This window comes from Acipenser ruthenus, unplaced genomic scaffold (assembly GCF_902713425.1).
Source record: "Acipenser ruthenus unplaced genomic scaffold, fAciRut3.2 maternal haplotype, whole genome shotgun sequence".
Classification (NCBI taxonomy): Eukaryota; Metazoa; Chordata; class Actinopteri; order Acipenseriformes; family Acipenseridae; genus Acipenser; species Acipenser ruthenus.
The window spans coordinates 258,122-272,500 of record NW_026707532.1 but is presented as its reverse complement, the minus strand read 5'-3'; the positions used below and the strand labels follow the sequence as shown (position 1 = coordinate 272,500).

Here is a 14,379-nt window from a genome sequence, read left to right as displayed (position 1 = left end):
CAATGAAAGCTGCTGAATAATGTTCCCTTGTTAACATATTGAATTCCACTCCCTCTATATAGAATGAACTGATTCAGCTTTATAGAGTCCAATGAAAGCTGCTGAATAATGTTCCCTTGTTAACATATTGAATTCCACCCCCTCTATATAGAATGAACTGATTCAGCTTCATAGAGTCCAATGAAAGCTGCTGAATAATGTTCCCTTGTTAACATATTGAATTCCACCCCCTCTATATAGAATGAACTCCCTCAGCTTCATAGAGTCCAATGAAAGCTGCTGAATAATGTTCCCTTGTTAACATATTGAATTCCACCCCCTCTATATAGAATGAACTCCCTCAGCTTCATAGAGTCCAGTGAAAGCTGCTGAATAATGTTCCCTTGTTATATATATAATTTATGATAGTTCACTCCTAAAATTCTAGGTGATGCATTGCTCTTGGCTGGTACAGCTTCAATATTTTGCAGCTGCTGTTGATAGTTAAGCTGAGGTCATTCTTAGCGTTACCAAGGAAACACAATATCGATAAATAAAACAATGGCCCAGAGGCAAGAATTATTCAAGTTCATACAAGATCTTTAAAAAAGGACGCTTTTAAAAAACAAAGTGGCTGTCAAGTTTACAAATAAGCTACGGGCAAGATTTTAAAGATGGTCAGCGCTCCTTTAAAGGGAGGGGTCAGCGATACTGTTAATAAAGCTAATAAGAAATCAAAGCTAAGGCACAAGCCCTGTGTTGATACAAAGTACATAAGCTGACACACACGCCCACACGCACACACGCGCGCACACACACACACAGCTGTGCTGTACAGACCGGCCCAGCCTCGCGGCCCTTTGAACCAGTTTATTCCGGTTTTAAATGCTGGGTTATCTTAAGCTAGGAGGCAGAGACAGGAGCACCAGCAGAAACTGTGACGATTCTCTACAGTCTTTCTATATTTAACACTCATGAGTGTTTCAACAGAAACAGAGGAGAGGCGATCACACTAAAACAGGGAGGAGGGAGGGTCTGTCCTACAGAGAGTGCGAGATAAGGAAACACGCACCCAGCACGATCACAGGGAGACACGCCCGCACTTAGAAACTATTACAAGAGACGAGAGAGAAGAGAGGGGAGGGGAGGAGAGGAGAGGGGAGAGAGGAGGAGAGAGGAGGAGAGGGGAGAGGAGAGAGGGATGAGGAGAGAGGGGAGAGAAGAGAGGAGGCTGTGTGGTCCAGTGGTTAAAGACAAGGGCTTGTAACCAGGAGGTCCCCGGTTCAAATCCCACCTCAGCCACTGACTCACTGTGTGACCCTGAGCAAGTCACTTCACCTCCTTGTGCTCCGTCTTTCGGGTGAGACGTAGTTGTAAGTGACTCTGCAGCTGATGCATAGTTCACACACCCTAGTCTCTTGGATAAAGGCGTCTGCTAAATAAACAAATAATAATAATAAAAGGAGGGAGGAGGGAGGGTCTGTCCTACAGAGAGTGCGAGAGAATGAAACGCAGTGTTTGCTGCAGTGATAGAAGGGTCAGGTTGAGGTTCCCTGAGCACTCCCTCACACTGCTGCAGGAGAGACCGCGCTGTGCTGCTGCTTCACTGCTTGTTTACTCAGCTGCTGCTCCTGGTTCTCTCTCCGTTTACTGTCAGCAACCCTGCGACCGGAACATTCAGAACCAAAGAATGACCCGCACACACACTGACACACACACACACTGACACACACACACACTGACACACACACACACACACTGAGACACACACACACACACATACACACTGACATGCACAGACACACACACACTGACATGCACACACACACACACACACACACACACACACACTCACACACTGACATGCACACAGACGTGCACGCACCCACCCACACACACACACACACACACTGAGACATGCACACACACTGAGACACACACACACCCACACCCACACACACATACACACTGAGACACACACACACACACACGCTGAGACACACACACACACACACACAGTGAGAGAGTGTCTCAGTGCGTGTCTCAGTGTGTCTCAGTGTGTATGGGTGTCTGTCCCATCTCTGTTTCTCTCTCCTGTCTGTTTGTGTTCAAACACTCTGAGCTGCTATTAAACAATACAGAGACCAGAGACAAGAGTTCAGCAACGCCTACATATTTAGAATTGAGAGATCATGAAACAAAATAAACTACAGGAACATCATTTAGAGCTTTTATTATTTAGAGGGGGTGGAATTCAATATGTTAACAAGGGAACATTATTCAGCAGCTTTCATTGGACTCTATGAAGCTGAGGGAGTTCATTCTATATAGAGGGGGTGGAATTCAATATGTTAACAAGGGAACATTATTCAGCAGCTTTCATTGGACTCTATGAAGCTGAGGGAGTTCATTCTATATAGAGGGGGTGGAATTCAATATGTTAACAAGGGAACATTATTCAGCAGCTTTCATTGGACTCTATGAAGCTGAATCAGTTCATTCTATATAGAGGGGGTGGAATTCAATATGTTAACAAGGGAACATTATTCAGCAGCTTTCATTGGACTCTATGAAGCTGAGGGAGTTCAGGATGACTGCAAGCATTGTACAAAATTACACAGCTAGGTTTCTGTGTGTTTGTTTTGTTTTGGTTTGGTTTTTGAGGAAGTCAAAAAGGGACCTTTTCAAATGTTTGTTTAATTTATTATTTTTTTGACAATTGAAAAGCGTGGATGAATCTACTGTCCAATATTACCCTTTAAAAAAAAAATCCCCCTTATCACATGTGAGCAAACACTGCAGGTCTCTGTCTGCATAAAAAAACAGAACACAAGATCACTGAAACTAGACTGACCTCTCAGCTTCTGGAGGCCTGGGGGGGCTAGGGGGCGCTAGCGGGTTCATGTTAATGCACTAGCCTCAAGATGGCTTCACGTGTACCCGCATGGACCTCTCAGAACTACATTTCCCATCATCCTCCTGCTCACATATGTAACTGAGATGCATTTACCAGCGAGCGGGTGGATGATGGGAAATGTAGTTCAGAGAGGGCCATGCGGGTACATGTGATACCAGCGAGCAGGAGGATGATGGGAAATGTAGTTCAGAGAGGTCCATGCGGGTACATGTGATACCAGCGAGCAGGAGGATGATGGGAAATGTAGTTCTGAGAGGTCCATGCAGGTACATGTGATACCAGCGAGCAGGAGGATGATGGGAAATGTAGTTCAGAGAGGTCCATGCGGGTACATGTGATACCAGCGAGCAAGAGGATGATGGGAAATGTAGTTCTGAGAGGGCCATGCAGGTACATGTGATACCAGCGAGCAGGAGGATGATGGGAAATGTAGTTCTGAGAGGTCCATGCAGGTACATGTGATACCAGCGAGCAGGAGGATGATGGGAAATGTAGTTCTGAGAGGGCCATGCGGGTACATGTGATACCAGCGAGCAGGAGGATGATGGGAAATGTAGTTCAGAGAGGTCCATGCGGGTTCATGTGATACCAGCGAGCAGGAGGATGATGGGAAATGATAACTAATGTCTATTCAATTCTATTATCAGTGTAGAGCAGGATAGCTGATTTCAATGGGATGAGGAAGGCTGGATTCTCCAGGAAAGCTTCTCAAAGCCAGGTAAAGGCAGATTTTTTTTAAAAACGGGCACGACAGAACCCAGAACCACTCCGAACGCCCCCAGCAGAACACCCCAGCGACGCGGGGAGATCAACAGGACACTTGAAGTCTTTAAACAGGCGCGGGACGAGGAATTCAGAGAATGACAGTTGTTTTGCGTTCGCTGTTTTCACAGGTTCCGGTTTTGAGGCTGTCGGCTGCTATTTTTTGTCTTCTCTTGAAAAAGTTGCAAAACCAGTTCCTGTAACTAAATCGACTGAAGTTAAAAACGCAGGGAAAACCAGCTCCTGCATTAATGAAATGTTTCCATCAATACCAGCTGAATAACTGAAGCAAACTCTGTCAAACAATGAGGAGAGGAATGCAAAGACGTCATTCAATTGACATTAGAAGACACTTGGGCTTATGTAACAGTTCATCGGTTTCTTTGTTCCTGTACAATTGCAATGTTGCATATCAGGTCAATTATCTTAAATGGATTTTAAAGATGGTCAGCGCTCCTTTAAAGGGAGGGGCCAGCGATACTGTTAATAAAGCTAATAAGAGGTGAGAGAATGGATTTTAAAGATGGTCAGCGCTCCTTTAAAGGGAGGGACCAGCGATACTGTTAATAAAGCTAATAAGAGGTGAGAGAATGGATTTTAAAGATGGTCAGCGCTCCTTTAAAGGGAGGGGCCAGCGATACTGTTAATAAAGCTTATAAGAGGTGAGAGAATGGATTTTAAAGATGGTCAGCGCTCCTTTAAAGGGAGGGGCCAGCGATACTGTTAATAAAGCTAATAAGAGGTGAGAGAATGGATTTTAATGATGGTCAGCGCTCCTTTAAAGGGAGGGGCGTTTGACCCTGTTCAAGTTAATGGCTGGCACATTCCAGTAATAATAATGTGAGTCCATGCTAGAGGCACACCTTGGTTTTAACTCACCTGACTAGATTATTGTTGTCTGTGTCATCAAATGACATCATAACAGAAAAGGCAAGTCTGAGCTAAAGTCAGCACACCCTTTAAAACCGAACACACCTTTTTTAAAAAAAACAAAAAAACACTGAGCTACAGAAACACAAAGAGACAGCAAGTTCTGTACGACACACAGAGAAAGAAAGCAGAGAGAGAGAGAGAGAGAGAGACACTATAGACTCTGTGGTGTGTTTTGGAGTTTTTTTAAAGGTATTGAGAGGGTTGCAGTTATTATTATTATTATTATTATTATTATTATTATTATTATTATTATTATTATTATATATTGTTTTTGATTGTGTTTTTCAGTTTGCTGCTACAGTTGAAGGAGAGAAAGACAGTTAACATACAGATTCATTTAAAGGAGTGCTACTTTTGGTGGAACATAAAAAAGGTACGTTTTTTATTTTATTTTGATGCTAAAGTTGAACGAATTGAGAGAGAGAGAGAGACAGAGAGAGAAAGAGAGAGAGAGTGAGAGAGAGAGAGGAGAGAGATACGCTAAAGTCAAATGATTATATATATATAAATAGAGAGAGCGAGAGAGAGAGAGAGAAAGAGGAGAGAGAGAGAGAGAGGAGAGAGAAAGAGGACAGAGAGAGATATGCTAAAGTTGAACAATTATATATTTATATATAAACAGAGATAGAGAGAGAGACAGAGAGACAGAGAGAGAGAGGAGAAAGAGACAGAGAGAGACAGAGAGAGAGAAAGAGGAGAGAGAGATACGCTAAAGTCAAACGATTCTATATATATATATAGAGAGAGAGTGAGTGAGAGAGAGAGGGAGAGGGAGAGAGAGAGAGAGAGGGAATCATTTAAAAGGACTTATTTTGAAACGTGAATTTGGTGGCACTAAAAAAAAGTTTTTAATTTGGGTTTTACAAATCGAAGAAATTATTTTTGCTAAGTTTATGTTCGTATGTCGTTATTTGCGTCGTCACTGTGTAATTAATTAATTAATTAATTAATTAATTAATTAATAGATCCAGACAGACAGACAGTCGCTAGATCCTCTTGGTAAACGAGGGTAAACGCACAGTACTGGTCACTGGAAGATCAGAGCGATCGAGAGCCCGCGGGTATTTCTGTGCATTGTGAGGAGGCTTCCCTTTAGCAATGCGCGGTTCTGTGTTTCAGCTGGTGTTGAGATTGCTGCTGTTTCTTGTCCTGGTTAAGCTGCACCCTCGCACTGTGAACTGTGTGCGTTAGCATTAGGAACTGCGACAAACCCTGAGGGAGAGACAGAGGAGGAAGGACTCCTGCATAATAAACAAGAACTGCCATGAATAGGAAAGCACCTCTTCCCTCTCTCTCTCCTTCCTTTCCTCCCTATCCCTCTCTCTTTATCCACTCTCTCTCTTTCCTTAAACCCCTCTCCCCTCTCCTTTCTCTCTCCTCCCTCCCTCTCCCCCTCTCCTCCCTCCCTCTCCCCCTCTCCTCCCCCCTCTCTCTTGCCTCCCTCCCTCCCTCTCCTCTCCTCTCCTCTCTCCTCCCTCCCTCTCCCCCTCTCCCCTCTCTCTCCTCCCTCCCTCTCCCCCTCTCTCTGCTCCCTCCCTTTCCCCCTCTCTCTCCTCCCTCTGTCTCCCCCTCTCTGTCCTCCCTCCCTCTCCCCCTCTCTTGCCTCCCTCCCTCTCCCCCTCTCCTCTGTCCTCCCTCTCCCCCTCTCTCTCTCCTCCCCCCCTCTCCTCTCCCTCCCTCTCCCCCCCTCTCCTCCCTCCCTATACCTCTCCCTCACTCCTCCCTCCCTTATCACTTACCAAGTGTTGCCAAGGGCTACCAAGAGTTATTAAGTGTTGCCATGGGCTACCAAGAGTTATTAAGTGTTGCCATGGGCTACCAAGAGTAATCAAGTGTTACTGAGTCACACTGTCAATGCTGAATCACTGGGATCTTTTAAGACCCGACTTGACAAAACTGAAAGGAGTCCTCTTGCTCGAGAAACCTTCTTTTCTCTAAATAAAAAAACTATAAGACACTAACCACTCTCTCTCTCTCTCCCTCCCTCCCTCTCTCAGATGTTGCCTGCCTCCTCCCTCCCGCTCCTCCCCCTCCTCCTCCTCTCCCTCCTCTCCCAGCCCTCCGAAGCCAGCAGTAACAGCACTCCAGCCCCGGGCTGCGGGGCGGGCCTGGACCCGGTTTACTCTTACCTGTGCGACACGCAGGCCAGCTGGGGCATCGTCCTGGAAACGGTGGCAGCGGCCGGCGTGGTGGTCACCCTGGCCCTGATCATCACCTTGCTGGGCACCGTCCCGTTCGTCTCCAACGCCAAGAAGCTGGGCAGCGTGGCCGTGCAGCTCTACCTGCTGCTGGGCACTCTGGGGCTGTTCGGCCTGACGTTCGCCTTCATCATCCAGGCGGACCAGCGCACCTGCCCGACCAGAGTCTTCCTCTTCGGAGTGCTCTTCACCATGTGCTTCTCCGCGCTGGTCGCTCATGAAGTCCGCCTGCTGGGGCTGGTGCGGAGGGAGCGGACCCCGATCGGGGGCTGGGCGGCTCTGGGGATCGCGCTGGGGCTGACCCTCGTGCAGGTGGTCATCGCGGTGGAGTGGCTGCTGACCGTGCTGGTGCGAGACGGCAATCCCTGCTTCTACAGCCAGGGGGAGTTCGTGATGCTTCTCATCTACGTGATGTTCCTGATGGCGCTGGGTCTGGTCCTGGCCGTGTTCGCGTTCTGTGGGACTCACGGGAAATGGAAGAAGCACGGCTGCTTCGCGTTCGTGACGCTGCTGCTGTCGCTGATGATCTGGGTGGTGTGGATCGTGATGCTGACCCGGGGGAACCCGGAGCTGGGGAAGAGGCCCCTGTGGGACGACCCCGTGTTGAGCATCGCTCTGGTGTCCAACGCCTGGGTGTTCCTGGTGTTCTTCGTGGCTCCAGAGCTGCACTTTCTCAGCAGGAAGGGGAAGGAGAGGGTGTGGGAGGAGCCCGCCTCGTCTCTGCCCACGCTGACCTACAAGAAGCACGGCGTGGACAACCAGGTCTACCTGCCCGACAACCGCGGTGAGAGGGGCTTCAAAACATCAATCAGTTAGGAAATGAAAAAATATATGTGTGATGAAAGTTAGTTGTTTGAAAAAAATGTATAAAGTTTGTTTGTTTAAAAAAAAGGTATTATTATTATTATTATTATTATTATTATTATTATTATTTATTTCTTAGCAGACGTCCTTATCCAGGGCGACTTACAATCGTAAACAAAAACACATTTCAAGAATCACAGCGCAAGTATTAATACAATTAAGAGCAAGATAAATACAATGACTTTGGTTCTAGCAAATACAAGAATATGACAAAATCTGATTCAATAACGGAGCAGATAACAGTGTCAGTGATAGTTACATCAGGATATGATTAAATACAAAACACTACAGATTAAATAATACTTGTGACAGATTACAGTACTCTGAAGTACAGGATTAAATGCAGTCAAATAGGGGGCAGATAAGAGCAAGTAAAGAGCATTTAAGGAAGTCCATGTAAATCGTTCAGAGCTGGCCCTTAAGTTTAGGGGTACAGGGTAGATTTCGGGGTTACTAGGAGGCTACTAGCTGGTCCATTCCTATGGGATGATTTCCCTTGATAACGTCCCATTGAATCAACTGATTCTAATCAGATCGGGTGCTAATTCAGCGAGAACTTGTTCAAAAATTAAGTACTGTTTGGCAAGCATCTCACTTCGAAAAGAAACATTTGTGCACAAATGACATCTGAATTGTATATATTATATTGAATTATATATATATATATATATATATATATATATATATATATATATATATATATATATATATATATATATATATATATATATATATATGCATAAGTCCATGTAAATCATTCAGAGCTACCCCTTATTAAATTGTTATGTTTTAATAATTGTTTCGAAGTCCATTTAAATTGATAAAGAACTACCCCCTTATGAAAGTTTGTTGTGTTTAAAAAAATAATTCCCTTATTTGAAAAAAACAAACTACTTAATGGTTCAAACCCTTCAGTTTTAGCTTCAAAGCCTATAGAAGGTTTCCCGGGGTGGATAGGCACGGTATTGATCAGGGTTCTAATGCGTTGATTCTCCTCAACAGGCGCCGCTGAATCTCCCTACGCAACTGCGATGCCAATGGAGGTGAGTTCTGTTTTGGACAATATCTCTGGAAGCGCTCGTCCGATTGCGATGAAACTCAGGATCTTCTTCAGCTCACAAGTTTTAGCTACAGATACAGATTTAATTTAAGGTTGTTTGTTGATTCGATATAATATATTGAAGACATTCCGCAGTGACATCAGACCTTAGTTTGCACCGCCCTCTGGTGGTTAAAACCTGCAACTGACACTACAGCGCAGCACGCAGCAGAATTATTAAAGGGGCCGCGTGTCTTAGGTAGCTGACACGGCTGTAAAACTTGACTCGTTTTTAAAGTGGAATGTATTTGTGTTTAATTTTATTTATTTTATTTATTTTTTTTTTTTAGAATTTGAGACCCAAACCGGACTTCACAATCCCGCGCCCCCAAACCACTGCTTCAGCGGAACACCCCTACAGCGACTACTACGGGAGACATATAAACAGCCCTGAATAATAACTTACTGAGATACACTGAGATACACTGAGATACACACACGGAGACACACACACACGCACACACATTGACACACACTGAGACACACACACACACTGACACACACACACAGATACACTGAGACACACACACGGAGACACACACACACTGAGACACACACACTGACACACACTGAGACACACACACACACACACTGAGACACACACACAGATACACTGAGACACACACACACATTGACACACACTGAGACACACACACACTGAGACACACACACACACATTGACACACACACACACACATTGATACACACACACACACACTGAGACATACACACACACACACACACACACACACACACTGAGACACACTGAGACACACACACACACACTGAGTCACACAGACACACACACACTGAGACACACACACACACACACACACACTGAGACACACTGAGACACACACACACACACACACTGAGACACACACACACTGACACACACTGAGACACACACACACACACTGAGACACACACACACATTGACACACACACACACTGAGACACACACACACACACTGAGACACACACACACACATTGACACACACACACACACACTGAGACACACACACACTGAGATACACACACACACATTGACACACACACACACACACACACTGAGACACACACACACACACAAAGAGACACACACACACGCACACATTGAGACACACACACACACACGCGAGCTGAAACAATATTTCTATCTAACCTCTAACCCTGATTCTAAAATCCCGAAACCTGATTCTGCCTCAGATCAATCAATGTTTGATTCATTGCAATTATCGAATGTTAAACGTTGTAAAAACAAAACATAAAAGTGAAGTAGAAGGGTGTTAAGTGTTTAAAAAGACCCGCGTTGAGACGGACAGCCGGAGCATTTCACACAGGCGACTGATGAAGAGGAGACTGCAAAACGCACCGCGGCTTCTTACCGCTAGAGGGCAACACATAACTCACAGCGGCTCTTATATGGCGCTGCCGTGGATTTCCCGAGCAGAAGCGCAGCGCTCAAACTCACCTGGTAACAACGTCATCCAGCGATCATGTGACCAAGGCAAGCGGGGAGAGACCGAGATTAGTGACGTCAGAGGCACCTTCAAATGACAGTTCAAAACAAATGCAACGTCAATAATAATTATTATTACCATGTGACAGGGTCGTAGTCTTACTTTTTTTTTAATTGAATTTGTTAATTATAATTGTATTAAAAATGATCTTAATCCTACACGGGTCCTTATCCCAAATTGTATTCCACTAGTATTTGTATTGCTATAAACGACACTGTGTTTCAGTATGAAGCTTGCATTTCAACTCTGTCTGCGCTGCCCTGTGACAGCTGCGTGACTCGCCCAATACGTCATAATAATGTGAAAAGGCGTGTATATGGATATATAGGACTATAGGACTGATGACTGTATGTTAATTAGTAACCCGTTTCAATTGATTATGTTATAAGCTAGGGTTACCATATGGCTCCAGATTAGCCGGACGCTGTGAGACAGAACGGGATTTCAAACTTGCCCCTAAATTGAAATAAATGAAGGTGTAAATGAACCATCCTTCGCTACAATTAAGAATGGTGCTTAAATACCCGCAGGCGCGTCAAATAACCTAGAATATTGTGTTCAGTTCTGGTCACCTCGTTACAAAAAGGATATTGCTGCTCTAGAAAGAGTGCAAAGAAGAGCAACCAGAATTATCCCGGGTTTAAAAGGCATGTCGTATGCAGACAGGCTCAAAGAATTGAATCTATTCAGTCTTGAACAAAGAAGACTACGCGGCGATCTGATTCAAACATTCAAAATCCTAAAAGGTATAGACAATGTCAACCCAGGGGACTTCTTTGACCTGAAAAAAGAAACAAGGACCAGGGGTCATAAATGGAGATTAGATAAAGGGGCATTCAGAACAGAAAATAGGAGGCACTTTTTTTACACAGAGAATTGTGAGGGTCTGGAACCAACTCCCTAGTAATGTTGTTGAAGCTGACACCCTGGGATCCTTCAGGAAGCTGCTTGATGAGATTCTGGGATCAATAAGCTACTAACAACCAAACGAGCAAGATGGGCTGAATGGCCTCCTCTCGTTTGTAAACTTTCTTAAATAATTGTATTATACCAAGAATGAATTGCAGCCAGTCGCTATTTTTTTCTGTTTGTTAAAATTCAATCGCCCATATTATTCTGCAAATACAATCTCATCATCATCTCGTTGCTCTATCGATAAATTAGCTATTCGTTCATTAAGATCTGATCAGAAGCAGCTGATCAGTGTGAATTGTTTGCTGCGCCCAAGCAATTCCACCACAGCAGGATTAATCTCAGCAAAGGTGGAGCTCATTTATACGTGAATTACTTTCAATTTAGGGGGGATTTTGAAATCCCGGTCTGTCTCAAAACGTCCGCTTAATCTGAAGCCACATGGTAACCCTATATAAGCGTCTCTTCGTGAACTATAAATCACAAACACAGGAGCTTCTGATCAAACTATACAAAGCTGACCAGTATCGGCGTTGTAGTTTTTTTAATCTTCCGTTTAACTGTAAAGGTAATTTATTAAACTGATTTTTTAAAAATTAAACTACTTTGTGTTGTCTATTTCTTGTGTCCTATATTTGATCTCTCTCTCTCCTCTCTCTCTCTCTCTCTCTCTCTCTCTATAGAATCGTTTGACTTTAGCGTATCTCCTCTTTCTCGCTCTTTCTCTCCTCTCTGTCTCTCTCTCTCTCTATAGAATCGTTTGACTAGCGTATCTCTCTCCTCTGTCTGTCTCTCTCTCTCTCTCTCAAATATATCTAGGGTTTCTGATTTTCGGTTTTAACCGATAAAACCCGTTAAAACACCCCCTATACAAAAATAAATAAATCGGTGGAAAGACAATAAACACCGGAAAAAACTGTAAATTTACCCTTTAAAAAAACAAAAAACAAAAACCTACTACAAAAATAATAATAAATACATTTCCCTGTGCTGCTGGGCAATGTCCCGCCTTCCTGACTTGCATCTATCATTGATTCGTTCTGAATGCTTTAAACCCGCCCCCAACTACTGAGTGACAGCACATTCCTGCATTTCTATTGGAGAATCCGCTTGCGAGATTTAAAACGAGATTACACTCAGGATGGAGGCTTGTTAGCGGGATTTCAAGCTGTATTACAGTTAAGACGCGGAGGATTTAAAACAGAATTGTGGCGAAATGTCCAAAAATACCTCCAGACAAAAACCCCAGAAGAATGTGCCGAGACCAGAGGGATTTCACTGTGGAAGACAGCAAAGGAAAGAAGGGACAGTTTAAGAGTGCAAGTCCTGTCCAGTTACTACTATACATATTGTGACAGAAAAAGAAAACGCTGAAGCATTTTGGAAAGTAACCGAAAACACTATTTTCATACAGTATATCAAAAACGAAAGCCCCAGAAAAAAAACAAAATATTTACATAAAACTCGAAAATAGCTCAAAATAAGCACCGAAAAATACAATTAATAAAACCCGAAAAACAGAAGCCCTAAATATATTCCATACTTGAATATTCTTTCAAAGCACATATAGGATGCAGCTCTGAACTTACACAGATCACTCCAAAGCGACTTCCAGAGACTAGGGGGGTGAACTCTGCATCATCAACAACTGCTGCTGCTGCTGCTGCAGAGTCACTTCCAATAGGAGCTCGTTTGTTTGACGTCTCATCCGAAGGACGGAGCACAAGGAGGTGAAGCGAGTCGCTCAGGGTCCGAATGAGCCCGCGGAGGGTCGGCTATCCCCCCTGAGTGAAATAAACACAGCAGCGCTCAGAGCCCGGACACGCGGTTAGAATAGCGAGGATTCAATGCGCCGCACCGGCCGGCTCCCTGTGTCCTTAGGCTCTACTGACCTCTAGTGGTGAAGTGTGGAAACTGCAATTGAAATCCAGTTCTCCGTGTTCATTGTGAACTTCTCCCGGGTAAGATTAATTCAGCCCTCGCAACTCTCTTGTCCAATAAAAAATAAGTTGGTGTTTCTCTTTTTCATTATTATTTGTTTATTTAGCAGACGCCTTTATCCAAGGCGACTTACAGACACTAGGGTGTGTGAACTATGCATCAGCTGCAGAGTCACTTACAACTACGTCTCACCCGAAAGACGGAGCACAAGGAGGTGAAGTGACTTGCTCAGGGTCACACAGTGAGTCAGTGGCTGAGGTGGGATTTGAACCGGGGACCTCCTGGTTACAAGCCCTTTTCTTTAACCACTGGACCACACAGCCTCCTAATACGACGACTTAAACAGTTCAAATAATATAGTTTTTAATCAAACAAACTAAAATAAAAGAGGGGAAAAAAAGTAAATTTTATATATTTTTTAAAAATATTATACTATTAAGTGTTTAAATAATATAGTTTTTTTTTAATAGGACTAAAAAATAATTCAAACTCGTCGTCTCTCCGCACAACCGTCTTCGCGGTTTTCTTGGTGCTCGCGCGCCCCTTCGTGGCTCGAGCTCGCAATGTGAGGTCGAGGTGAGGCGGGAAGAAACTGCGCGCCTGTGTCCGCCATTTTGGCTCCGTATGATTATCTATTTCAAAGGCGCTGGACTCCAGTGTAGAGCCGCAATGGCGTCAGTTTCACAGCCGCTTCTGCTATAGTCCTCAACACCTCGCTTGTTGTTGTGAAGTCACTCCAGGACAGGAACGTCTCTTCAAGATGAGCATCCTCTCAAACCGAATCGTTAAATAACAGATATTGTCGCTGTTTTAAAAACAAAACCGCATTCCGGTACGGTGTGCTTTATTTGTGCCTGTCGAAAGTTCTCGACGGGTTAGTTTTAAATTGTAAACTCTGTGTTTATGCGTGAAAAAAAAGACCTGCCAAACCACTCTCAATAGCATGAGGTAAAAAGATAATATATAGTTAGGACAAACGGGTTGTGTGTTATTTTATTTATTTATTTATTTATTTATTTTGGGGGGGGGGGGGTTGTATTATTTTGTTGTCCATTGTAAGTAGCCCCCCTGTTTACTTTCTCTCTGAATCTCTTGCTGTCCTATAATCCTCCCTCTTCAGATAATAAGCTTTAACGAGCCCCAGCTACACCTCAGCATTGCCCCGGTTGGTTCATTATTAAAGCGGGCTGTCGAGACTGCCAGCGAGCCGAGCGAGGTGTGATATAAACACGCACGATTATTTAAACTCT

At 44.1% G+C, this 14,379-nt stretch overlaps 1 protein-coding gene across 2 annotated transcripts; it reads left to right on the top strand.

Annotated features, from left to right (window-relative positions):
* Nucleotides 1-4,660: 4,660 nt before the first annotated feature.
* LOC131727655 (retinoic acid-induced protein 3-like) lies at nucleotides 4,661-11,789 on the top strand. Of its 2 annotated transcripts, none has more exons than XM_059018981.1 (5): nucleotides 4,661-4,780; nucleotides 4,880-4,962; nucleotides 6,588-7,573; nucleotides 8,656-8,696; nucleotides 9,043-11,789. In XM_059018981.1, exons 3-5 carry the CDS (start codon nucleotides 6,589-6,591, stop codon nucleotides 9,148-9,150), a joined length of 1,134 nt encoding a protein of 377 aa, XP_058874964.1. In that variant the 5' UTR covers nucleotides 4,661-4,780; nucleotides 4,880-4,962; nucleotide 6,588; the 3' UTR covers nucleotides 9,151-11,789. The 2 variants fall into 2 exon arrangements, with proteins under 2 accessions (XP_058874964.1, XP_058874963.1); XM_059018980.1 differs by having other exon boundaries at nucleotides 4,663-4,756; nucleotides 4,880-4,964; nucleotides 6,589-7,573.
* The last annotated feature ends 2,590 nt before the right edge of the window (nucleotides 11,790-14,379 follow it).

Coding starts and splice junctions, on each gene's coding strand:
- LOC131727655 (XM_059018981.1), top strand. CDS start 6,589: ATGTTGCCTGCCTCCTCCCTCCCGCTCCTCCCCCTCCTCCTCCTCTCC. Junction 7,574..8,655: donor CTACCTGCCCGACAACCGCG/GTGAGAGGGGCT, acceptor TCTCCTCAACAG/GCGCCGCTGAATCTCCCTAC. Junction 8,697..9,042: donor CAACTGCGATGCCAATGGAG/GTGAGTTCTGTT, acceptor TTTTTTTTTTAG/AATTTGAGACCCAAACCGGA.